The sequence below is a fragment of the Chlorocebus sabaeus genome, chromosome 11, assembly GCF_047675955.1.
Source record: "Chlorocebus sabaeus isolate Y175 chromosome 11, mChlSab1.0.hap1, whole genome shotgun sequence".
NCBI lineage: Eukaryota > Metazoa > Chordata > Mammalia > Primates > Cercopithecidae > Chlorocebus > Chlorocebus sabaeus.
In genome coordinates, this window is record NC_132914.1 from 113,411,116 (window position 1) to 113,437,810 (window position 26,695).

General features: G+C 42.1%; 1 protein-coding gene across 2 annotated transcripts in view; it reads right to left on the reverse strand.

The window, feature by feature from the left end:
* Window positions 1-17,852, reverse strand: part of MED13L (mediator complex subunit 13L) — a 317,548-nt gene extending 299,696 nt beyond the window's left edge. For both annotated transcript variants that reach the window (XM_008004842.3, XM_008004841.3), the window contains exon 1: window positions 17,672-17,852. In XM_008004842.3, the coding sequence (XP_008003033.1) occupies window positions 17,672-17,743 (72 nt within the window). In that variant the 5' untranslated portion in view covers window positions 17,744-17,852. The remainder of the gene's footprint in view (window positions 1-17,671) is intronic.
* Window positions 17,853-26,695: the final 8,843 nt, after the last annotated feature.

Here is a 26,695-nt window from a genome sequence, read left to right on the forward strand (position 1 = left end):
GAAAAAAGGAAAAGGGGGTGGAATGAGGAAGGAAAAATTTCTCCAACATATGAGGCAAAAAAACAACATGGCATAGTAATTACACACTCAATAACAACAACAACAAAAAAAAATGTACACTCAGAAAGCTAAGTGCCAAGGAAACAACAAATAGAATGACAGGAACAAAAATTTGAAGGAAACCAAAATCAATATAAGGAATAGGTACCAATGATAAACATTGGTTTGTGGTCTCTACAAATGCCCCCGCTATCCTATCCACTGGTTCCCCAAATCTGGCCATTTCCAAAAAGGCATGAAGGAAAACAGGCGGAATGTCTATTTCACCCTCTTACCAAAAATATCACTGATTTGAAATTAATATAAACAAAACCTTCACGGAAAAAATTAAACAAGAATATCCCAAAGCAGATCTGCAGGAGGAAAATGCATCTGCTTTCTGAGCTTACCACTACTAAAAGTAGATGCTCTAGGTAACAAAGGCTGATACAGAGCCAACTGCTGTGAGGTTACCCTTTTCTTTCTTCCTATTAGGACTTTTCCATGCCCATTTCTTACAACCAAACTTTCATGAATCTTCCCCTACCAAAATTCACACCTCCAATCACCACCGTCTCCACCCACGACCTGCCAAAGGCCCCACTCTACTCATCTCACGAGACTTGCCTTCTCCTTTCTTCCCCACCTTTTTTCTCTGCCCCTCCCTTCCCTTATAAAACCTACTCTTACTGCCTCAAATATTTTCTGGAGGCCGGGCATGGTGGCTCATGCCTGTCATCCCAGCACTTTGGGAGGCCGAGGCAAGTGGATCACTTGAGGTCAAGAGTTCAAGACCAGCCTGGGCAACACAGTGAAATCCTGTGTCTCTACAAAAATACAAACATTAGCTGGGCATGGTCATGGGTGCCTGTAGTCCCAGCTACTCAGGAGGCTGAGGCGGAAGAATCACTTGAACCTGAGAGGCAGAGGTTGCAGTGAGCCGAGACTGTGCCACTGCCCTCCAGTCTGGGCAACACAGAAAGACTCTGTCTCAAAAAAAAAAAACAACAACAACAACAACAACAACAACTCTGGAAACAGGCAGATTATAAATACTGACGTTTGACGTTTGTTTTCACTTTCTTTTCACTACTCCCTGCTTTAAAACTTGGATTTCTGTAGGGTTTAACAGCAAGAACCCAGGCTCAGTGAATACTTTCCTATAGAGACATTTGTGATCAAAGCTTAAGTCTACTGCTTAACAATTTCAGCAGATAGATGTCGCCAACTGTTCCTCCATTTTGCATACACAAGAATGCAAATGCCGTAAAACCAAGAACATCTGTTTATCATTTGATTCCTGTTTTACGGCATATTTATAATTGATCACCAAAGCCTGTCAACTCTACCTCCAAAATATTACTCGATCCATTTCCTTCTCTCCATTCCTACACCGGCCCTGCATTATTTCTCACACATAGACTGTTCTAAGAGCTTCTTCCTGCCTTTGGTTTTTCCCCTATGACAATCCATACTCCACAGGGCCCACATGGGTTTTCTCTCTAAAACATAAATCTGATCATGCCATTATCCTCTTTAAAACACTTCAGGCATTCCTCTGTGCATACAGAATTAACTCCCAGCTCCTTCATGTCCTTCAATCTGGCCATCAATCATCACATTATCTTCTACCTATTAAAAAATAGGTATTAAAGGAAAGGTAAATTTAATAAAAGAGAATATTTGCAATGATGTCTAAAAATGTATGATCTATTATTGTATTATTTACATAATTATTTATATAACTAAAAAATTCATTCGCCTCCATCATACAATATTATCACCAAATTCAAGCTTTTACAAAATGGCTAAAGAGTTATGTTCATGTAACATATTAAAACTAGACTGGGCTGTTTATTTCTATTTTCAATTCCAAAATTAAAATATAAGGTAGATTACAAGCAATCTAAATCAATAGATATTTTCTAAAATGGGTGTTAACATATATAACTAAATTTCTCACAGCTTTCTGGAAATTGTTAAAGTCAGCTCTGTGGGTTCTTAACAGCATATCACACCTACCATATGAGAAAGTTTGGCAACAAAATCAAAGTTACTTTAGAAGATAAACGCCTACCTTAGTGATTCCCACTTGTTTTTCCATCTGGAATATTCCTTGAGTTTACCATGTAAACCACTAACACAAGCTATTCATCTCAACATTCATTAGAAAAGTTTCCTAGAATAGGTAATTCTTCTACTTCAAATCAAATTTACACAATTTACTAAAGCCAGCTTATTAGCTTATATATAACAAACTATGGATTCTCATGAGAATCATTTCACTGTTTAATTAAATGTTATAGGATCTTGCAGATTCAAGAATAGCACCATCTGTCTCGGTTGCAAAGCTCAGTTTCACAACCTTATCACCAAATAGCAACAAAATATCATTTTCATACATATCTCTCTCAAGTAATTTATAGACAACTAATGAATGTAGTCTATTTGGGATCATGAAACCTGATTCAATCTGTGCAGATGATTACACTTTGTAGGTTAAAGAGACATACTTTGAAAACTGTGTTTTTAGTAACTGAAATGTTAGTTAAGAACTTGTATCTCAGGAGGCAAATATTTGCACTCTTTAGTTTCTAAGATGAAGATCCATGCTCTGATATAAATTCTAAATGCTAACGGCTCAGGTGTCATAAATCTGCAAATTTTTAAAGTACCTTTTCTTATTTGTTTAGAATAACTATTATGTAGCTAAATTTTCTTAAAATATCTATAGCTCTAGGATTACACAACAACACTTTCTGACAGGATTTCCATTCTCTTTTATTATGTAAAAAAATTTTTAAAAAATTATAAATTAAACTATCTATGTAATCTGAAGACCAAAAAAAGTAAAACTGACTGAGGAAAGGTCTAAAAATCTCATTATATTTCTGAAGTGAAAAACAGAAATAATACTTGCCACTGCAACCTGTAATCTAAACAACTAGCAGAGACATCCCTACTACAGGTAAAGGGTCCTCTGCACCTCCTCCCACACCAACTATTCAGGCAAACTACTACAAAGTATAATTCTAAATTCTATTGTGCTCATCTCCAACTGTGGAAGAAACTACTGAGACAACATGTATGGGCTAGCTACTAGCTAGCTGACTAGGCAGTCTCCAATGAATAAAGCAACACCAAGTGGTCAAAGGTAAGAAGTTGGATATCATACAAACCAAACTTCAGTTTAAACCTTAAGAGATTATCTCAACAGGATACATTTATTTATCCCAAGACTCTAAAATGAGCCTCAATTTGATGTCTGACTGTTGCTAGTCAGACAGAAGACACAACATAGAATTCTACTCTACCCTCAGGATAATTTGCCTTGATCCTCAAAAAGCAAAAATACCATTACCACTTAATTGGTCCCAATATCCTGTCTTGCCAATCAATAGATTGCTAAACCCACTTCCACTGAAGCTGTATGAAAACAAAGTACACTGAACCACTATACTCAGAACCTGAGAAGGCAGAGATTCAAGCAAAGCTGGAATTCCTGGCATACATTCACAATGTATGTACACCAATATACCCAAAATGGAGCTTTCCCTGGGCTTCCACTCATCAGCTGCAAGGCCCCCATCAGAAGGGTACTAAACTGTTAACTCTTAGGCAGCAGTTTAGCGCAAAAAGCAGAACTAAAACAATAAACTGCAAAGAGAAAAGACACTGACTAAAGAGGCAAACTTTAAAATAAGATTTTCTGGGGTAGTCAGCTCAACTGTCTCTAAAAGCAATTCCAAAGGAAAAGGACCAAAAAACTATTATAAACAATGGCAACATTATTTGATCCATTTCAAGGGGGCCTACTTTGAACAATCCTTCTCATTTCAGCAGATATGTGTTAATTCTGATATTTCTAGTTCAAAATCAGTTTTATACTTGTCAAGTTGTAAAACTCTTTAAAACCTTTAAAGGAAACTAACAAAAATAAAATGATTGCTGCAATCAACTTGCAATATTTTGCAAAACAAAACAGAAAATTTCTAGCTAAAATTTTAAAAACTGATTTTGTTTATTTGGGCTCAAGCTCACTACTTTTAATCCTTGAACTCAAAAAACACTCAAGTTATAAGACTGAGATTGTTTCCCACTTCCTTCACTTACTCCTTTCTTAGATCATCACATCTTGTACTTCTAAGAGGTGTCTTAATCTTTTCTAGTACTAACACTATCGACTGGGTTTTTGATAACCATCCTCCAGCCAGGCTTGTTTTATCAACTTTTCTTGTATCTTACATCTTTCCTTCTGTCTTTCCACTATTGTTGCTCCAAAGTCAACAAACACAAATCTACCTTTCAGGCTCTTACCCTCCCCTACTCCCCTATTCCTGCTTGCTTCACAATCAACCTTCTGAATCTAACTTAAAAGTAAGCTGCACACAATGGTGCACGCCTGAAATTCCAGCTACTCCAGAGGCTGAGGCAAGAGGATTACTTGAGTCCCGGAGTTCAAGTCCAGCCTGCGTAACACAGCAAGACCCCACTGCCCATCCAACCCCCATCTCTAGACAGATTAGATAGACAGACAGAACTGCAGTGTCTGTACTGGCTTATCTTGCTATTCATTCATTCCTCAACCCACTTATCCGAGATTCTACCCTCAACAGTCAAATATAATTATTTGAGGGCCGGGCGCGGTGGCTCAAGCCTGTAATCCCAGCACTTTGGGAGGCCGAGATGGGCGGATCATGAGGTCAGGAGATCGAGACCATCCTGGCTAACACGGTGAAACCCCATCTCTACTAAAAAATACAAAAAACTAGCCGGGCGAGGTGGCGGGCGCCTGTAGTCCCAGCTACTCGGGAGGCTGAGGCAGGAGAATGGCGGGAACCCGGGAGGCGGAGCTTGCAGTGAGCCGAGATCTGGCCACTGCACCCCAGCCTGGGCGACAGAGCGAGACTCCGCCTCAAAAAAAAAAAAATAATAATAATAATTATTTGAACTACCAAGCTGCCCAAATAGCAAACCTCCCATCTCTCATTCCTTACACCTCTCCCCTTCAAGGTTCACCACGATTGTCTTGGAAAATCACCGTTATTTCATTTCTTTACTTTTATGTCAGAGAAAGCAAATCAGATTGTCTATTTAAAGCACATATAACCTATACCTTCACAACTTAAAAGCCTACGCTTCACGAGAAGTAACCCTGAATCAAAATCGAATTTGTTTTCAATGCACAGAATTTAAACTATGAAGGGTTACACAGTTCAACAATTCTAATTTGTCTGTTTAAGAGAGCAGTCCTAGAAACGCTTTTAAACACATTATTAAATGTAATACCATTTAACACACTTGTTTTTCCTCAATTCACTTCTCATAATAGTTTCTATATCGTCTTGGATTATCTCCCATTTTAGTTTCATATCCCATCTGCTCATTTAAGATTCACGTCTGTCCAGTTTCTGAAATATTTGTCACTTTAGTCGTTAGCATTTTGCGTAATATAGCACTTTTTCAAAGTTCAGAACTGAATTATTTTAGAAAACTGAAAATTATTTTAACATCACTTCTTAATCTAAATTGGCCTGCCCACACTTCAAATTTTCCACCTAATAAAAATTCAATTTCAGTAAGTCTTTGTACTGTTTTTTAAAAGAAAGCCAAGAACTAGGACCATAAATTAGAAGTGTTCTCCTACATACCACCTCAATAAAGATCCTCAAGAATAAAGACTAGGAATTGTCAAGCTTCCAAAGAATGCCCTTCCCCTTCTTCTCTAGCAAGCCACATCCATCCATTCCTTCAACATCCAGTTTTAAAACTCCCCTTTTGGGTTTCTCTGGCTACAAGGTATTACCAGATATCATGCGGTCCATGTCACTCTCCCTCTGCAGAAACTAAACAGTGCATGCAGATCTTTTTTCTGCATATCAGTCTAGCCCTTTTGTTGACCCAAGCTAGATTTTAATAATTTCTGATGTACATTATTCCAAAATACATGTCTCAAATTTATCTAACATAGCATATAATACATTAACATTTCTAAGTATTTGTTTACTGGCTACCCCATCCAATCTCAGCCCTAATTTCCTTTTCATCTCATTGGATCTCAGAAGTCCTCATTTAGCAAACATAATAACCAGCAGAAAGCTTGTTTCCAGGGCTGAGTGAAGGAGGAGAGGAAAGAGAAAGGAAGTGCTAAAAGGCAAAGAAATACAGTCTTTTCCTGATGACATCACAGAACCTGCCACTAGTATCAGCAAAGAGAAAGCAGCAGTGGGTGCCTGCAAGCAGAGAAAGGAAAACCTGCCTTAAAAACTGCTGCTCTTCCCACAGGGAGCCATCCTCACCTCTCCACACTCTCTTCAAGCCTTTTTCACACAGCAATCCTCTCCCTGGCCTAGAAGATGGGCTATAGCTCCGGCTGCCTGCAGCAGAGAAGTGTCTGCTCTGACTGCCAGGACTATAAGTCAGAGAAAAGGTGCTCCTGACACTGTACATGAGAACACTAAATGTAAGTTCATTCCCATAAAAAATGCTGCCATAAATAGCATTTGAGTTTTATAACACACCTAATTAAGTACAATATACAAGGTAAATAGACTAACCATCATTTATAGCAACAGAAGGGAGTTCTGTGAAAACAAACTTACAAATTAACTTTTTCTAATATTTTAGAACACAGGAGACAACCTACATGTAAAATTCTAAACCTCTAGATACAACTTAAGACACTATTCATACTCAACATGACTAATACAAACGCTACAGATTTGTGGGAGGGCTTTCCCTCCTTCAACAAGGCTAAACAATATTTTTAGATACTGCCACATTATTAAACAGAAAATAGAAATTAGCCAGTAGCTGCGTTCTCTCTATTCAAAACACAGTAAGGGTTGTGACATGCGTGTCAAACTAAAACATGATTTAGTCTTTAAGAAGAAAAATATATTTATTAAGTACTATTCCTGACATTCCCTGAGACAAATCTCAAAATGTTAATAGAACTGCTATTTAAAGTTCAAAGAGCACTCCAGAGCTGCCAAGGAACTAATAGCTTAAACTACCAAATAAGAGCCACAGTTCAATTCCCAATCTCAGCCAGCTACAGCTCAGAGTTGGTATAGCAATATCACCCAGCGCATTAAAGGCACACCATGCAACTGTGAATCATATATGGTTGTAACGAAAAACTGTTAAAAACTAAAGATAACTTTCAAGTTTTTCTTCTCAATCTTGGCTTATTTATGAGGAAAGACACAAGAACAATTTAATCCTCTGCTCCCTAGAAAAAAATACAAACTCACACATAAATGCTATACTTAAAACAAGTCATTTTACCATTCCAACTTCCTGGTTAACTGCCTCGGGCTACTCTGTAACTTTAGTTGTAATTTACGAAAGGTCTCTTCCTATTAAAGAACATTACGTAGTCATCCAAAGTGCCTTCCTTAAAAGGTACTCAAAATGATTTTTCACACCTCCTGCCCTCCAAATTAACACCAATTTTACAGGAGAAACTGAGGCACAGAACTATTATGTGATTAAGCTGGCGAGTCACTAGTAAAAATGTTTAATACAACTCAAGTTTCCCTATTACCAGTTCATTTCCCATTTTACTGGGCTCATAGAAAATAATCTTTTAAACGTTGAACAAAAGCCCTGCTTAAAGAATGAAAGTAAGGGAATTCTGGATCAAGCCCCCAAACAAAATCCCCAGAAGGCTCAAAAATCTATAGGTTGCCTACTATGCTACAGAAAATATAAATACTAAATGAATTCCTATTCCTTTGAGGAGTAAGAACATGTCTCATGATCAGTTGGAATTGTCTTTAATAAGGAATTTCTAGACTTCATCTAAAACATTACCAAGCCACAGTACATACAGTCTAGATAAAATATATTCAGAACACAGAGTTAATCATCAAAATAAGCTGAAATAAAAACAGCACGCTTGTGATCAAGACCCATATCATCAATAAGAGCTCCCTTGAGGAATGGAGAATAGCTGTCCAGGAATTCATTCACTTAACAGATAGTTAACGAGCACCTAGCAAAGATGATTCCGACAGGGTCATTCTTCTGCAGAAGCTCATCTGATTATCAGAGGTACACAGAAAGAGGTACACAGAGGGAGGTACACATCAGGTGCCAGGGTAACTAGTTCTGCCTGTGGTAGTCAGAGGAGGTAACATTTGAACTTCTTCATAAGTAGGATTGTGCCAGGCTTATACGCAGGCATAAATACTAGGAGCTAGTTCCAGAGTTAGATATATGTATGTTTTTCCTTATTTCTCTTTAGGACATGAAAATTCAATAGTTAGAATTGTCAACATAAAATGTTTTGTCAAACCAATTATACTATTTTGAATACCTTATTAGCTCTCATATTAAGTTCAGATAGGTTTAATCATCCTTCTTAATAAAATAATATTGAACTATGAAGAAGCCTCCTGTATTATACTCAAAAATACTTCCTCATACTCACACCTGTAATCCCAGTACTTTGGGAGGCCAAAGGGAAGGATCATTTGAGGCCAGGAGTTTGAAACCAGCCTAAGCAACATAGTGAGACCCTATCTCCCCTCATCCCCCACTGCCCCGCAAAAAAAAAAAAAAAAAAAAAAAAAAAAAAAAAAAAAAAAAAAAAAAAAAAACTTCCTCATAAATTTGTCAATGTTCTTTAAGGGAGGAAAAAAAGAGCACAATAATTATTCAGTTTAATATCCTTTTAGATTACCAATTTTTGAAATTTCTACTCAATATCATAAAACTTGTTTACAATAACATATTTTATTTGAAATAAGTCTGCTACTCAAATTTAATTTTAATATCAAACGTCTTAAATACATTCAACTCAGTGACAATACAAATTAAGACTTATTAAGTAAAAAGATCTAATGAAGACTTAAAAGGAAGTATTTTCCTGCTTTACCTTCTCCTATCAATTTTTTTTCCCCATCAACTTTTATTTTAAGTTCTGGGGTACATTTGCAGGTTTTGTTACATAGGTAAATGTGTGCCATGGTGATTTGCTGCACAGATTTCCCATCACCTAGGTTTTTTGCTGTTGTTTTTTTGTTTTATTTTGTTTTGAGATGGAGTCTCGTTCTGTCGCCAGGCTGCAGTGCAGTGGTGCGATCTCGGCTCACCGCAACCTCCACTAACTCCCTGGTTCAAGCGATTCTCCTGTCTCAGCCTCCCAAGTGGTTGGGATTACAGGCACATGCCACCATACCCAGCTACTTTTTGTATTTTTAGTAGAGACGGGGTTTCACCATGTTGGCCACAATGGTCTCGATCTCCTGACCTCGTGATCCGCCGGCCTCAGCCTCCCAAAGGGCTGGAATTACAGGCCTGAGCACTGCACCCGGCCTATCACCTAGGTATTAAGTCCAGCATCCATTAACTATTCTTCCTGATGCACTCCCTCCTCCCTGCCCCCCCAATCTACTTTTAAAGTTAAAGCCACAAATCTAAACCACGCAAAAAAAAAAAAGACACAAATGAAATTTTGATGCAATCGACTCAAGAGGATCCTTTAACAGTAATGGAGGCAGAGAACAGTGGCTCACGCCTATAATCCCAACATTTTGGGAGGCTGAGGTGGGAGGACTGCTTGAGGCCACTGCACTCCAGCTGGAGTGACACAGGGAGACTGTCTCAAAAACAAAACAAAAACAAAAAAGAAAAACAGTAATGGAATTTTACTATACTGAAAAATAGTACAAAATGTAGAAAGCTGTCAGCCAAGGCTCTGTGCTATTTCAAAGTAGTAGAATTACAGTTTTGATAAGATTCTACACCACAATTCATCTAGAATGAGAAATAAACATTCAGAAACATACATAGTAAACCAGAGTATGGAAATGCCAATGAAATAACATTTTCTCTTAGACACAACTGACTCTCCTGTCATCTATAAAGAGGTCAACGAAAAAATAAAAGGCATTTTTCTTTTTTTTTTCAAACTAAAATCAAAATATATTCTAAAAAACACTTTATTAACTTAAAAAAAGGAGGACAACTCTACTCCAACAAAGATAACTACAACATGCTAATATAAAAGCAAGAAAAACAGGAGTTCCTAAAGGAGGATTATTACAGCCAACTGGTGAGGATAAAATAAAATCTATTCTATACTACAGATAATCTGGTGTTTTTTTTGTTTTTTTTTTTTTTTGAGACAGAGTCTCGCTCTGTCGCCAGGCTGGAGTGTAGAAGCGCCATCTCGACTCATTGAAACGTCTGCCTCCTAGTTCAAGCGATTCCCCTGTCTCAGCCTCCCAAGTAGCTGGGACTACAGGTGCGCGCCACCACACCCAGCTAATTTTTTTCTATTTTTAGTAGAGACGGGGTTTCACCATGTTGGCCACAATGGTCTCGATCTCCTGACCTCGTGATCCACCCGCCTTGGCCTCCCAAAGTGCTGGGATTACAGGCTTGAGCCACCATGCCCAGCCAGATAATCTTAAAAGTTCAGTAATACAACAATGGAGTAAAGGAACACGAATTTAAAACTATTTTTCTATCAACTAAAGCAAAGACAGAAAACGCTGATGTACATATAAGTGACTTCATACTTAAAAATTGGATAGGCATACATATTTCATTCGTGCAAATAAGTCTGAATTCAGAATTCCTCGTTTATGTTAATATTTACTAAGATTAATGAAATATCATCTCCCCTATGTAACGAAGTGAATTCCCCCAACAGAACAAAGCTAACACCTTTAAATCTTTCAAATAAACAATGAAAGCATATACTATAAAAGAAAATTATCAGCCAGGCAAGGTGGCTCGCGCCTGTAATCCCAGCACTTCAGGAGGCCGAGGCGGGCGGATCACAAGGTCAAAAGATACAGACCATGCTGGCCAACATGGTGAAATCCCGTGTCTTCTAAAAAATACAAAAACTAGCTGGGCATATAAGTGGCGCGAGCCTGTAGTCCCAGCTACTCGGGAAGCTGAGGCAGGAAAAACGCTTGAACCCGGGAGGCAGAGGTTGCAGTGAGGCAACTTCACACTACTGTACTCCAGCCCAGAAACACAGCGAGACTCCGTTTTGAAAATAAAGAAAAGAAAGGAGGAGGAGGAGAGGGAGGGAGGAGGAGAGGGAGGGAGGGAGGCAGGGAGGAAGAGAGGGAGGGAGGGAGGGAGGAAGAGAGGGAGGGAGGGAGGGAGGAAGAGAGGGAGAGAGGGAGGGAGGGAGGGAAGAAAGGAAGGAAGGGAGGGAGGGAGGGAGGCAGGCAGGCAGGCAGGCAGGCAGGGATAGCTGAACAAGCTCAGAAAGAAGTTAAATGACTCAGGAGAGGGGAAAATGTCCTAAATTCCAAGAACACATACAAATACTGATTCGCTAATTCTGAAACTCTAAGCGAGTCCTATGAAACAAGTACGTGTTGTGTGTGCGCACGCACACGCTACCATACTATACAGACACCTTTTTAGGCTACCTAACTACCTCACTTCGAAATACATTAAACGTAATTTCTTAAAATCGAAATTTTATGACAGGCCAGGTGCGGTGGGTCACGCCTGTAAGCCCAGTACTTTGGGAGGCCGAGGTGGGCGGATCACGAGGTCAGGAAATGGAGACCATTCTGGCTAACACGGTGAAACCCCATCTCCACTAAAAATAGAAAAAAATTAGCAGGGCATGGTGGCAGGCGCCTGTAGTCCCAGCTACTGGGGATGCTGAGGCAGGAGAATGGTATGAACCCGGGAGGCGGAGCTTGCAGTTAGCCGACACCGCGCCACCGCACTCCAGCCTGGGTGACAGAGCAAGACTTCGTCTCAAAAAAAATAAAAATAAAAATAAAAAAGAAATGTTATGACAAAACAAATTCTGGTGGCCAACATCACACAACAGTTTGTAAAGCAGATTTGCACACAATACATCGGAAATAAATGTCACTAATAACAACGCTGCATATATATTTTTCTTCATTTCTACAGTTGCAATGCGCAGTTCAACAATAATAGTAATACCTAATACTCAACCATACAACTAATTCTCATAAAGTTTGTCTGATCTCACTCACTGGTTAGGTCCTGTGAAATAAAATGAAATAAACTTTCAGTACTCCTACTACTAGCTTAAAGGAGGGGAACACTATTATTGTTATTTTCTTCAATCAAAAATAAGTCAAATGTTTCAAAGAAAAATCTATCTTTGATTCAAAGTTTTGAGAAACAGCTGAAATAACTGTTCATAAAAAATAAACAATTTTTCTGTTGTCTTTAACAGTTTCTCTTTACTATTTACATATTTACACTGAGATAAGAGTTTCATCTCAATTTTAAATTATTAGGCAAAAATAATTATAGAACAAACTTAGCTTAGTTACCACAATTTACAGCACTAGTACAAACTGGTGAGAGAGCGCATCTTCTTTATTAAACTCGAGTGGAAGAGATATCTGAAAGTGTTTAAAGAATACAATTTAAAACCAGGCTGGCCACGCGCACTGGCTCATGCCTATAATCCCAGCACTTTGGGAAGCCGAGACAGGCGGATCACGAGGTCAGGAGTTCAAGACCAACCTGGCCAACATGGTGAAACCCCGTCTCTACTAAAAATACAAAACTCAGCTGGGCATGGTGGCGCATGCCTGTAATCCCAGCTACTCAGGAGGCTGAGGCAGGAGAATTGCTTGATCTGGGACCCGGAGGTGGAGGTTGCAGTGAGCCGAGATTGCACCACTGCACTCCAGCCTGGGCTACACAGCGAGACTCCATCTCGAAAAAAAAAAAAAAAAAAACAAAAAACCAGCTAAAGTAGTCAGTGAACAAAAAAGATCAATCTCTCCATAATAAATTAATATAATATACAACCAAAACTTAATGTTATTTAAAGGAATGTCTTAAGAGGTAGGTTTTTTCCCCAAATAAATACCTAATATGCTCATTAATAACCAGAACATTCCAAAGAAAATGATAAGCTAGGCTCATCACGCCTGTAATCCCAGCACTTTGGGAGGCCGAGGAGGGTGGATCGCCTGAGGTCAGGAGTTCCAGACCAGTCCGACCAACATGGCGAAACCCCATTTCTACTAAAAACACAAATAAATTAGATGGGCATGGTGGCAGGCGCCTGTAATCCCAGCTGCTGGGGAGGCCGAGGCAAGAGAATCGCTTGAGCCAGGGAGTCGAAGTATGCAGTGAGCCAAGACTGCGCCACTGCACTCCAGCCTGGGTGAGAGTGGGACTCTGGTCTCAAAAAAAAAACCAAAACAAAACAAAAAAAAGCAAATGATAAGCTATATAAGCACCTGTCATAAACTCAATAAATACATACTATCCTAAACGCACCCCCCTGCCCATTCTTCTCACAAAGAATAGGCCCTACCTTCTTCCCAATGAGCACTTCAAGCAACATCCACAGCAAAATATTTGTAGCATACAGGCCTAAGGTACATTATTGTCTCTTTAAAATTATGAACTCATCACACGTACAAATGGCTCTTTAAAACGGTCCAGTAAACTGCTACACTATGCCTTAAATTGCTGTCTATTATGTACTTAAAAATATTTACTAGCAATTGGAGGTTAATATGGCAACTATTACCGGGTGGCAATTATTGCTATTAAAAATATATAAATACTGTAACACCATGTGCTACTAACAACAAAATGCTAAACCAAAAACATACATTAACAAACTGTAAATATTTCCATTACAGAAAATGACGGCTGGGTGCAGTGACTCATGCCTGTAAACCCAGCACTTTGGGAGGCTAAAGCAGGTGGATCACCTGAGGTCGGGAGTTCAAGACCAGCCTGACCAACATGGAGAAATCCCGTCTCTACTAAAAATACAAAATTAGCCGGGCGTGGTAGCACATGCCTATAGTCCCAGGTATTCGGGAGGCTGAGGCAGGAGAATCGCTTGAACCTGGGAGGCAGAGGTTGCAGTAAACTGAGATCGCGCCTTTGCACTCCAGCCTGAGCAACAAGGAGAAACTCCATCTCGAAAAAATAAAAAATAAAAGGAAAGAAAATGAACCATCATAGGAAAAAAATGCTTTAAACATAAATTATAAAATCACAATGAACTTGTACAAAAAAATACCTTGTGTATTTTAGAGAAACCATTCCCTTTTCCTAGTTTGCCTTTTATAGTCCACCCTATTCTAGCTCAAAAAAAAAACAGATTTCGAAGTTTCTACATTTGCAACTGTCTTCCCTTTCTGGGGGGAAAAAAAAAAAAAAACGCTTAAGACAAAAAGAAATTAGGTCAACAATAGATTACCTTAAAAGCTTCAAATATAGAATTAATGGTCTTCAATAGGAATTATGGACTAACGGGTGTACGAGTGTCTCAATCCAGCAAGAATTTGAGATTATCACCCAATTATCCATAGTCAGGAAGATTCTAAGCAAATAAGACATGAAAGTGGAGGATACATATCTAAGAATTAGAGATCACTCCCTCATATCAAAGAACACATACTTAAGTCTAGTTAAACGGCACAAAATCACTTTCTCCGTATTAACTCAATAGAGAAAAATACATACTTAACATCCAGAAACCAGGTCTTCTCGCAAGAATGAGTTCACATACCACAGGATGCCCCGTTACACTTTTCAAAAAGGCAGATTTAACACACTTTGAACGATTAACTGAGTGAATATATGAAAAGTCACCCAGAAATATGATGGACAGCATAAGAGAATAGTTTTGCGTCAGACAGGCAGAGCCAGGCATGCACTTAATGCAGCAGCTACAAATCTCACGGTTAGAATAAGAAACACATACAATCACCCATATCGTATATACACAAGGGCATTTTTCACACGTTAGGAAAAGGGAATGGATGTTGAAAAATTAATTTAGGAAATTTGATTCCATGCAATAAAAAATCAGAAAATTAAGTAAAAGACTAGCAGAAATCTTAAGGTGTCTGATTGACTGCACAATCAACTTTTGGTAAGCCATAATGAACACCTCAAGGTAATGGAAACTGGGTGTTATTACCATGGTACAGAACTTTAATTTCTTATTTCAATCTAAGTAATGAGAGTATTTAGGTAAATTCTTTATAAATACTTTTCTCTGCTTAAAAGAAAAAAAGAAAAAAAACCTGCAGGCCAAAAGAAAAAAATGCAAGCTATGATTAAACCATAAAGCGTTCTTATAAAAAATATGCTTTATTTTGAACAAGGGATTAGATCTCCTTCAGAAATAACTATTATATACAATGTACTTTAGGCAACATACTTTTAATATTCCAGGTTGCTGCTTCTGTATAGCATTTTCAAAAAAAATATCAATTTGGAATCAGAAAAATGTACAAGTCAGCAGTTTAATTTAGATTTCTTTAATAGCACCTTATCCACACTCCATGTACAAGACAATGAAGACATTCTACATTCCTTTCAAAAAAAAAAAAATCAACTAAGCATCACTACAGTTCTCTATTTCAAAGCTGCTACTTAAAAAATAATTATTTTTAAAAGAGCATATTCAAAAATCAATCCATTTGTTTAAAGAGGTTTAGGGGAGAAATATCTGAAACACAAACCTTTAGTCAGTCAAAATCAAAGTACAGAATCCTCTCCTACAAAATTGCTTCTCCAAAAGAATCTCAAGCATGTTATCTCTGTAACGTTATCATCCTTACTTAAGCTTTTTTTAAAAAAAAAAAAAGATAAAAGAAATGATATACCCTAAAAGACTGGCTATACATACACTTTCATACGTCTACACAATCTGTATATACACAGTCATTACCAGTCAGCATAATACATGATAATTTGGGAGATCTCTCTACTTGGTTATTTTAATTACCTGTAAGTGTCAATGTGATCACCAGTAACCACACAAAAACCATTTTAAATACCTCTTGATCAATATGTTTGCTAATCTGTGAAAGTCCCTGAACCTGACTGATACCAAATGATAAGACTGAGGAGGGAAAAAGAAGAGGCAAAAGGGGGTTTTACTCCCCCATACCAAAAAAAAAAAAAGGGAAAATTATCACAATACTAAGAGAAAGAATTCCAACTTATAACTGAATTTTAAGGTGAAATATCTGGATTAAAATATTTCATTTAAAAAAATTTACCTGATCTTACTAGAGTGGGATCAATGATATTATGTCACTCGGTCTTTGTAGGTAAAAATCGCATGTGTTGATTTTTTGGTCTGCATTGTAACACATTTAATAACATAATACTTTCATTTGAAAAGTTGGCGAGAATTTGCATTTCTCCATTAGTCTCATAGCAAAAAAGCATCTAGGCCACCCATAATTAAATGTAACTACTTACAATTTGAACACTAAATTATTTATCCAGTGTAAACAAGGATTAAGAGGGAAATGATGCTTCTATCTACAGCGGGGGTTACAGAAAATAATTTCCAAAATGCATGCTCTCCAAAAGGGACTCACCTCCCCCTAAAAAAAACAGGGTACACAACCAAGTTGGGTGTTTTTAAGGATAAATTAAATAAACTGTTCGGCCAATTTTCCAATTATATTCTACGCTTGAAACGTAATTGCCTTACATCTGTTTACAAATCTTTGCTCAATATTTAAACAAATTCGTACTCTCCTGGGCACATAACTATACATACAGTAACTCATGCACAAAGCACATATTTAAAGACCACGCACTGCAATTATTAGCCTAAACGCCAGGTTTAACAACGTGAATGTTTTCAGAGGTAGGTAATACGACCCAATAAAAAGCAAAGATGGCATTTACCACCAAATGTCACTGCCACCGTCAGGAAAGAGTTGCTGGAGCCCTATACATTTTTAATTTCGATGAATCTAGACGCCGTCGGCGGGTGCCAGGCTTCCACGAGAACAATTGACACCCTAACTGCTTCAAGATTAAGGCAGGCGATTCAAATCCGAAGGAAAAGTTGTCAATTATCAGAGAGAGAGCGCGAGAGAGGCGAAGGCAGATAAAAGCGATGTTATCAAACCGCCCAGCTTGTTGCTTTTGTGTGTGTGTGTGTGTGTGGATTCGTTGTTAGGACAGAGAAAACAGTTTTTAAAAGACACAGAAGGAGAGAAAGAAAAAAAAGCTTTCTCCACCTTCCGTCGGCTCGGTGCAATGGCTTTACGGCTCTCCAGCGTAGTAAGCCCCGAGAGGCAAGCGGCTGTCGATGTTTACAATCGCGGGAGCTTCGGGTGCAAGAGTCCTTTCCTGACACAATCGCATTCAATCAACTGTTTTCGGGCGAAATTGCAGGTGTCATTATGGAATTTAAAAAAATTCAAAAGGCAGGCGGGCGGGCGGGCAGGCAGCCGATCCGACAACGGGGAAGAGGTTGCAGATCGGAGGCGCGGGCAGCACAAGGCAAAGCCTTCCACATTTACGGGGGGAAAAAAAGGGGGGAAAGGGGAGGAGAAGGGGAGTGCAATTGCAACAGAGGGTGGGCGTTCGAAGTGCGACCCAGAATCCGCAGCTCCGAGACTTCCACATGCAAATTCCACGCCGAGCGCCGCGCTCACAAATGATTTTTAAAGAGCCAAATAAACACTGGATGGGATCCAAGGCGAGAAAGAGACGATCCAAAAGGGGGAGAATCGGCGAGAGGCGAACGGCGGGGAGACGCGAGGGAGGGGCGAAGTCCCGGCGGCGGGAGGAGAAAGTTGGTCGGCGGCGGAGGTCGGGGAGCCCCCCCTCCCCGACACAGCCCCCTCCCCGCAGCCCGGCTACTCACCAGCGAAAAGAGGTTGGAGTGACAATCCTCCAGGCTCGCCCCGTTCGCCACCCAGTTCGCTGCCGCAGTCATGATCCTCCGCGAGCCCGGCCGCCAGAGCGGGGCATGTCGGAGCGAGGCGTCCGAGGCGAGGCCGGGCCGGGCGGCGGCGCCTCGCCGGGGAGCGCGGGGCGGCCGGGCCGCCGCCGCCGCCGGGGGAGGGCGCGAGGGCCGGCGGGCAGGCGGGAGGCGCCGCGGCGACGCCGCGCCGGGGGCGGCGGGCCCGGGCTGGCGGGGGGGGTCCGCGGCGGCCGCGCGGCTCCTTCCTGCTCGGGCGGCGGCGGCGGCTGCGGCGGCTTCGGCGGCTTCGGCGGCGGCGGGGGGCGCTGTCCGTGCGGCCCGGCGCCCACCCCGCCTCTCAGGGCCGCCGCTGCCTCCCGGGCCGGCGCTGCGGGCCGGCCGCCGCCTCCGCCTTCCCTGCTCCTCAGCCGCCGCCGCCGCTGCCGCCGCCTTGTTTATCTCCAGCCACCGACTCCCCCTCGGCCCCCGCCGGCGCGCGAGGGGAGGCGAGCCCCGGAGCCGCCGCCGCCGCCTCGGAGCCGCCGCCGCCGCGGAGCGCGAACTCGCGAAGGGGGGGGTGCGGACGAAGCCAGCGGGCGACCCCGGCAGCCGAGCGACGTCCCCTCCTTCCTCTTCCTCCCCCACCCCCCCCTCCTCCCCAGTCAGCCTCGCTTCTCCTCCCTCCCCGGGCTCGCTTGCTCTGACAGCAATGGCGGCCGCCGACCGCGGCTCGGCCCGCCATTGGCTGGCGCCGGGTCACGTGACGGGCGCCGGCCGCGCGGGGGGAGCAGGGGGCGGGCGGGGGAGGGGTCCGGAGTGGCGGCGGCGGCGGCTGCGGCTCGCGGGAGGCGCTGCTGAGCCGAGCGCGGCCGGATCCTCGGGCCGGGAAGAGGGAGGGAGGGAGGCGGAGAGGGAGAGAAAGAAGTGCAGGCGGCCGGGCTCCCCGGCGGGCGGCGGACTGCCGGCCCGTGGCTGCCGTGGGCTGCCCCTCGTGGCCGCCCCGCCCCCTCGCGGTGCACTGATCGTGGCGGGGCGGGACCGTGGGTCCGGGTGGCGGCCGCGGAAGCGGGCGCGGGGCCCCCAGCCTGTGTCCTCGCAGCCCAGGCCGGCTGGCGTGGCGCGGCGGCCGCGCTGTGGACCAGGCAGCGGGTCCGAGTGCTCTGGGAAGTGTGTGTCTTCGGAGGCGCGCGCCGCCGTCCGCCTTTTACAGAGAAAAAAAACTGAAGCACAAAGGGATTAAGTCACTTGCCCGAGGTCGCACACCTGGGAAGAGGAGTCCAGATTCGAACCCGCGCACAGTGAAGCCAAGCTCTTGGGCTAGGTTTCACAGTCTTTGCCCAGGGATATTCACGGCTGCCACAGAGGGAGCGCTTACTGTGTTCCAGGCACTGTGCGTTTAATACAGAAATGTGTATTGAGCCCTTTCTCCTAGTTACTGTGTGCACTCATTCATTCATTCATTACATAAATGCATAAATGTTACCTGAGCTCCTACTATGTGCCAGAATCTATTACAACTTCCAGGCACTGTGCTAAGGCCGTGTTGGGAGCAGACCCTTCCTCTTGGCGTCATTCATTCAATAACCAACATTTCCCGAGACTATATGACCTGGGAGTCCGGAGGAGTGGTGCTGTGAAGAGAGGCTCTCCCAGTCCTCAAGAAACGGATCCCCAAAAAGGTGGTGAGGAGAAAACAATGTCTTCACTAATAAGCCTCCAAACATGGAACAGCTAGCTGTTTCAGGTAGATTAAAAGAGGAAGAGTCGATGGCTGGCACAGTGGCTCATGCCAGTAATCCTAGCTGAGGTTTAACACCAACCTGAGCAATGTAGCAAGACCCCCGTTGCGACGAAAAAAAAAAAAAAAAAAAACAAAAATTAGCCAGGCATAGTGGCATGTGCCTGTAGCCTTAGCTACTTGAGAGGCTGAGGTGGGAGGATGACTTGAGCCCTGAAGGCGGTGGCTGCAGTGAGCCCAGTGAGCCCCGACATCGCATCACCGCACTCCAGCCTGAGTGAGAGAGGCCCTGTCTCAAAAAAAAAAAAAACAAATAGGGGAAGAGTAGAAAGCAGGGAAGAGATGAGAGTGTATAATAAAAGGAGAGAAGTCTTAGACACGTGAACTTAGCTTTGGAACTACCACAAAAATTGATCCTGATTGCTGGCCCTTGGGAGGTAATTAACATAAGGGTGGAGCCCCCATGATGGAATTAGTGCCCTTATAGGAAGAGACACAAGGGAGTTTGCTTCTCTCTCTGCTAAAGACTCATGAGCAACATGTTATAATGTGTATTATCATGCAACGTATTGTTACAATGAACGTCCTTACCTACATTATTTCACATAATCAGCAGAACAACCACCTAAAGTAGATACTGTTATTATTCTTAGGCTGTAATTAGGTAAAGCTCAGAGGTGTGCAGTGACATTTCCAGTCTCTCAGTGCATGGCTCAAACCCAGGTACATCTGACTCCAGAGCCTGACCATAAATTCAGGAGGCTCCTTAGAAAGATGCCTCTGGCTGGCTTTGCCATCCCTCTAATTGCATTACTTTGACCAACATAGTTTAAGTCTTTGAGCCTCATTTCCTAACCTGTCAAAAATTGATCCTGATTGCTGGCCCAACAACCTCAGGCCAATATTGAGAATTTCTGTTAAGATACTGGTGATGGTCGGGTGCAGTGGTTCACGCCTGTAATCCCAGCACTTTGGAAGGCCAAGGTGGGCAGATCACCTGAGGTGAGGAGCTCGAGACCAACCTGGCCAACATGGTGAAACCCTGTCTCTACTAAAAATACTAAAAATACAAATATTAGCCGGGTGTGGTGGCGTGTGCCTGTAGTCCCAGCCACTTGGGAGACTGAGACAAGAGAATCATTTGAACCCAGGAAGGAAGTGGAGGTTGCAGTGAGCAGAGATTGTGCCACTGCACTCCAGCCTGGGCGACAGAGCGAGACTCCATCTCAAAAAAAAAAAAAAAAAAAAACACACTGTCAACATACTAACATACTTGTTACTTAGGCCTGAGCAATACAAGGGTATAATGCCCGTCATATCCAGGTTCCATATATTTACATCAGAGGTGAAGGTGGTTTTGTCCTACTCACCTGGTGACCAAATTGTCATTCTTCAGCAGGTTTAGGTTTAAGTAAAAATAATAATAGGCCAGGTGCAGTGGCTCACACCTGTAGTCTCAGCACTTTGGGAGGCCAAGGCCAGTGGATTGCTTGAGTCCAGGAGTTCAAGACCAGCCAGGGCAACATGACAAACTCTCATCTCTACAAAAGATACAAAAAATTAGCTGGGTGCACACCTGTAGTCCCAGCTACCCGGGAAGCTGAAATACGAGGATCGCTTGAGCCTAGGAATTTGAGGCTGCAGTGAGCCATGATCTTGCCACTGCACTTCAGCCTGTGTGACAGAGACCCTCTCTCGAAAAATCAAATAATAATGATAAATCTTTCAGAGCAAAATCTAATAGAAACATAAACAAAGGACTTAGTTTACAGAATAAAGAAGACCAGCTTTTAAATGCAGTCATGTATTGCATTTTGGGCAACAATGGACCACATATATGACAATGGTCCCATAAGATTATAATACCATATTTATACTGTACTTTTTCTAAGTTTAGATGTGTTTAGATACACAAACACCATTATGTTACGACTGCCTACAGTATTCAGTACAGTAACATGCCGTACAGGTTTGTAGCCTAGGAGCAATAGGCTAGACCATTTAGCCTAGATGTGTAGTAGACTATCTCATCTAGGTTTGTGTAAGTGCACTCTATGATGTTTGCACAATGAGGAAATCACCAATGTTACATTTCTCAGAACACATCCCCATCACTGACACTTGATTGTATATAAAATGATACTCAGTCTCACTCATTGTTATGGGCTGAATGTTTGTGTCCTCCTCAAACTTCATATGTTGAAACTCTACTCACCACTGTAAAGATATTTGAAGGTGGGGCCCTTGGGAGGTAATTAGCATAAGGGTGGAGCCCTCATGATGGAATTAGTGCCCTTGTAGGAAGAGACACAAGGGAGTTTGCTTCTCTTTCTCTGCTGTGTGAAGACATAACCAAGAAGAGGGTCCTTACCAGGAACTGAAATGGCCAGCCCCTGATCGTGGACTTTCCAGCCTCCAGAACTGTGTGAAGTAAATGTCTGTTGTTTAAAGCCACCCAGTCTATGGTAATTTGTTATAGCAGCTGGAGCCAACTGACATATACTCATCATAAGAAAAAGCAGAAATTAAAGCCACAGGAAGTATTGACAGTGTTTTAAAAGCTTAGACGAATGTAGAGAGAAGTAGGACTCTCATACACTGCTGGTGGGAATATAAATTAACACCATAGCTTTGGATGTCCATTCAACTAGCATCAAAATCTGTAATGCACACACCCTTTGACCCAGTTATTCAACGTCTAGAAGTTTATCCAACAGAGATACTTGTACGAGTGTATAAAGACATGCAGTGCAGGGTTATGAACTATAGCATTATTCGTAGGGCACAAACTAGAAACATTTCCATCATTTGGGGAATAGTTAACAATACAATTTAATCTCATACAGCCATTAAAAATAATGAGTTAGTGCTATTTGCACTAATATGGAATAATCTCAAAAATAGATTATTGAGATACCTCAGGAAGGGTAACAAGAAACTAGTAGTAACATTAGTTGCCTCTGAGGAGGGGAACTAGGAGGACTGGGAGTTGGAGTGGGATTACTTTTTACTGTACTGTTTGCATTTTCTTTTTTCCTTTTTTTAAAATAACCAAATGCTGGCCGGATGCTATGGCTTATGCCTGCAATCCCAGAATCCTAGAACTGGGAGGACAAGGTGGGTGGATAATTTGAGCTCAGGAGTTCGAGACTAGCCCGGCCAACCTGGTGAAACCCCATCTCTACTAAAAATACAAAAATTAGCAGGGCGTGGTGATGCACGCCTATAATCCCAGATATTTGGGAGGCTGAGGCAGGAGAACTGCTTGAACCCAGGAGGTGGAGGTTGCAGTGAGCTGAGATCGTGCCACTGCACTCTAAACTCTAACCTGGATGATGGAGTGAGTCTCTGTCTCAAAAATAAATAAATAAAATAACCATATGTATGTATAACCTATTCAATGCAGTAAGTTATAAACAACAAAAATCAATAAGTAAAATTGAAAACAGAGTAATCAGTCAAATAGCATCATAAAAGTAAACTTAAAACAAATAGACAAAACAAGATAAAAAAGAAGAAAGAAAAACACCCTCATCCACGAAGATTTCCGTGGCTGTAAAAGGCCCAAAGAGAAGGAGAAAACACTAGAAATGCTGCTTGTGGTTGTGCTGACACCATGAATACAGAATGGGAACCCAAGGGTACCCAGTTCCAGTCTCAAATACACTACGGAGCAGCCTATGATCTTGGACAAGCCAGTCAAACTTTCAGGGCCTCAGTTTCCTCCTGTGTGAAAACAGCAACTCGGGTGATCTTTCAAATCATTTCTAGCAATGAAATTCTTTGACACCGCATGGTTAAAATTACTGATAAAGATCCACAGAATTCTTACACTATAGAGAAAGCAATGGGAGTGGATGAGAAACCGCAGGAGATAAGATTAAAAGAAGACAAAACAAAAACCGTCAACTGACTAACAGGAAGCAGCAAGGAACAAGGCTCACAGACGTCTCAGTCCAGTTCCCTATGTGGAAGGTATCTGATAACCATCCTCATGACTTGGTTTCCCCATTTGTGAGATTGCCTGCTGCCCAGTGGGATACTGAAGTCCCAGGTCTTAGAACGACAGGTTAGTTCCCTTTCATGGTTACTAAATGTAATGGCAGAGAGAAAATGGAAGCAAAAATATGACCAGAGGAGGAACCATCTATTAGAAAGACCACAGGAAGCTGCCACAGCTGCAGTGTGGGAGCATTTTGTAGGAGTTAAGAATGTCGCTTCAGAATAAGAGACACCTGGGTTCCAATCTCTGCTCTGTTGTGCTCTAGCTGTGCGGCCTCGAGCAGGTCATTTAACCCCTGTGACCCTCATTTCTTCCTGTACATTGACCTCCCAGAGCGATAGCTCAGGGAAAGTTCTTAGCACAGTGCCTGACTCCGAAGGCAGTGATCAATACATTATAACCCTCACAGCCACTTGTGCATTCTTGTACGGGAAGGAGCATCACCCAGTCACATCACGTGAAGGGTTTTTCCCTGTATAACCTAAACTTTACTGGATGTATTTCATTACAAATAACAAAAGTACAGAATGCCAGCTATAGAAATATACCAAGAAAAGGGGAATACTCTTCCCTCTACCCCACTGAGATAATCAAAGTTCACACGTTGCTGTAGATAGTCACTCTCTTTCCTCTAGACTCACACCAACCAACACAACTGAAAGACACATTTCTAAGGGAATTTGTTTTTTTTTTTACTTTTTATGAAAATGGGATCGTGTCACATATATTACTTTGCAATCTGCTTTTTCCACTTAATAGTTTATCACAAATACACCTATAGACCTATATATCTGCAGCTAACTCATTCTTTTATTAGTTGTGTAATGTTTCATAGAACACCTGTGCCATAACTTATCGATCATTCCCCTATTCTTGAACATTCAGGGATTTTCCAGTGTTTTCCTACTTTAAATAAGGGTTCAATAAATAGCCTTATCCATATATCCTTATGTACTGACACTTTTATTTCTGTAGAATAAAATCCCCAAAATAGGATTGCTTTTTTATTGTTAATAAATGTGTGTTTTTATTGTTAATAAATACAGCCAGAAGACTTTCCCCCAAAGGTTGCAGCAATTCACATTTCACAGTCCCTAGAGCTATACAGGAAGAGTGTATACTTCCCTACAATTTTGCCAGCATTTGGATGTTGCCAATCTTTTAAAATTGTTGCCAACCTGATAGGCGAAAAAAATGGTATCTTTTTTTTGTTGTTGTTTTTTGAGACAGAATCTCCCTCTGTCAGCCAGGCTGGAGTGCACCAATGTGGTCTTGGCTCACTGCAACCTCCACCTCCTGGCTTCAAGAGATTCTCCTACCTCAGCCTCCCTTGCCTCAGCTCGGATTACAGGCGTGCACCACCATGCTCAGCTGATTTTTCTAGGTTTAGTAGAGAGGGGATTTCGACATATTGGCCAGGCTGGTTTCAAACTCCTGACTTCAAGTGATCTGCCTGCCTTGGCCGCCCAAAATGTTGGGATTACAGGCGTGAGCCACCGCGCTGGGCCTGCATTTGTTTTCCCTGAAACTCTAGTGAGACTGATATTCTCTTAGGCATCTCAGCCATTTGCATTTCCTCTTGAGTTGTTTGATGTTTGAGTCAGCAGCTTAAAACAAAAGAGAACCAAGTTTAGTTCCAATGAGACCAATAAGAAGTTTGGCACAATGACAGAACCTGGTCTTTGGTCACTCTTCCCTGGCATGGACAAGATAATTCACTCCATAATTGCATAAAGATTTTCTGAACATCTTTCATGTGGTAGGCCAAAACTTTTCATTCCCTTTCATAATTCAATTTTTAAGTTGAGATGTTTCAAGTCTCCTCTTAAATGGTTTTATACCAGCCGAGCTAGGCTGTCTTGGGCAATAACAGTTTTGCTCATAACCACTAAGGATTTCCTAATTGTTCCCTAAGACAGTACAGAGGATGAAGTAAACACAACAGCAGTTATCGCTGATTTGGAGAGGCAGTGTCTGCAGGTCACTGGTTGAGGCATGGGTAAGAGCAAGCGCTTTAGAGTTGGACAAGATCTGGTTCAAATCCCAGCTCTGCCATTACTCTTCTGACCACCTTGGGTTGTGATTTAAACTCTCTGTACCTGGCTTTTCTCATCCCTAAAGCAAGGTCATGTTCATACCAGCCTCCTAGAACTATTGTGACCATTCAGTGAGTTACTGTACACGAAGCACTTGGTACCTGCCTGACACATAGTAAGTGTTAATACATGTCAGCTTTACCATTGACCTCCAGGGCTCCTTTCGTAAAACAGAGGAGGAGGCCGAACTCCAAGAAACACCACCAAAGAAGTAATTTAAGCAATGATTTGAGTTGTTAGAAGTTCCAATGAGATTAATTTAACTGGATTTAGTGGCATTTTACCTACACCTTTTGTACACATAAGAAGGCCTGTTTGCCTCGGGTAATGCTGATTCTAGTAGCCCACAATGAATTGCTTTCAAATACCCCATAATAAGGCCTAAGGAAGTTGTGAACAGTGTCCCCTGATATTTTTCTTTGATGACATTGCTGCCACTTGACCAAAAAAAGGTGAACTATATTTCTATATTTATAATTTTTTTGGCCTCCACTAAGTTTCTTACACATTGCAGGCTATGGCCATCACAGGTGGTGAAACGTGTCAACTGGAACTAAATTCTGCTTTCTCTGGACAGACGTATATATACACACACGCACATATACACACACCAGAAACCTGAACATTCCCAATGTACAACAGCTAAGTCAGGTTTTAGGGGAACAAAATCATTTTTAAGAAAAGAGAGGCCGGGCGCGGTGGCTCAAGCCTGTAATCCCAGCACTTCGGGAGGCCAACACGGGTGGATCACGAGGTCAGGAGATCGAGGCCACCCTGGCTAACACGGTGAAACCCCGTCTCTACTAAAAAATACAAAAAACTAGCCGGGCGAGGTGGCGGGTGCCTGTAGTCCCAGCTACTCGGGAGGCTGAGGCAGGAGAATGGCGGGAACCCGGGAGGCGGAGCTTGCAGTGAGCTGAGATCCGGCCACTGCACTCCAGCCTGGGCGACAGAGCGAGACTCCGTCTCAAAAAAAAAAAAAAAAAGAAAAAAGAAAAGAGAGTGAGCTCATGCCACAGCACTACAGCCTGGGTTACAGAATGAGACTGTGTCTTGAGAAGGGAGGGGAGGGGAGGGGAAGGGAGGAGAGGGCACGGTGGCTCACGCCTGTAATCCCAGCACTTTGGGAGGCCGAGGCGGGCGGATCA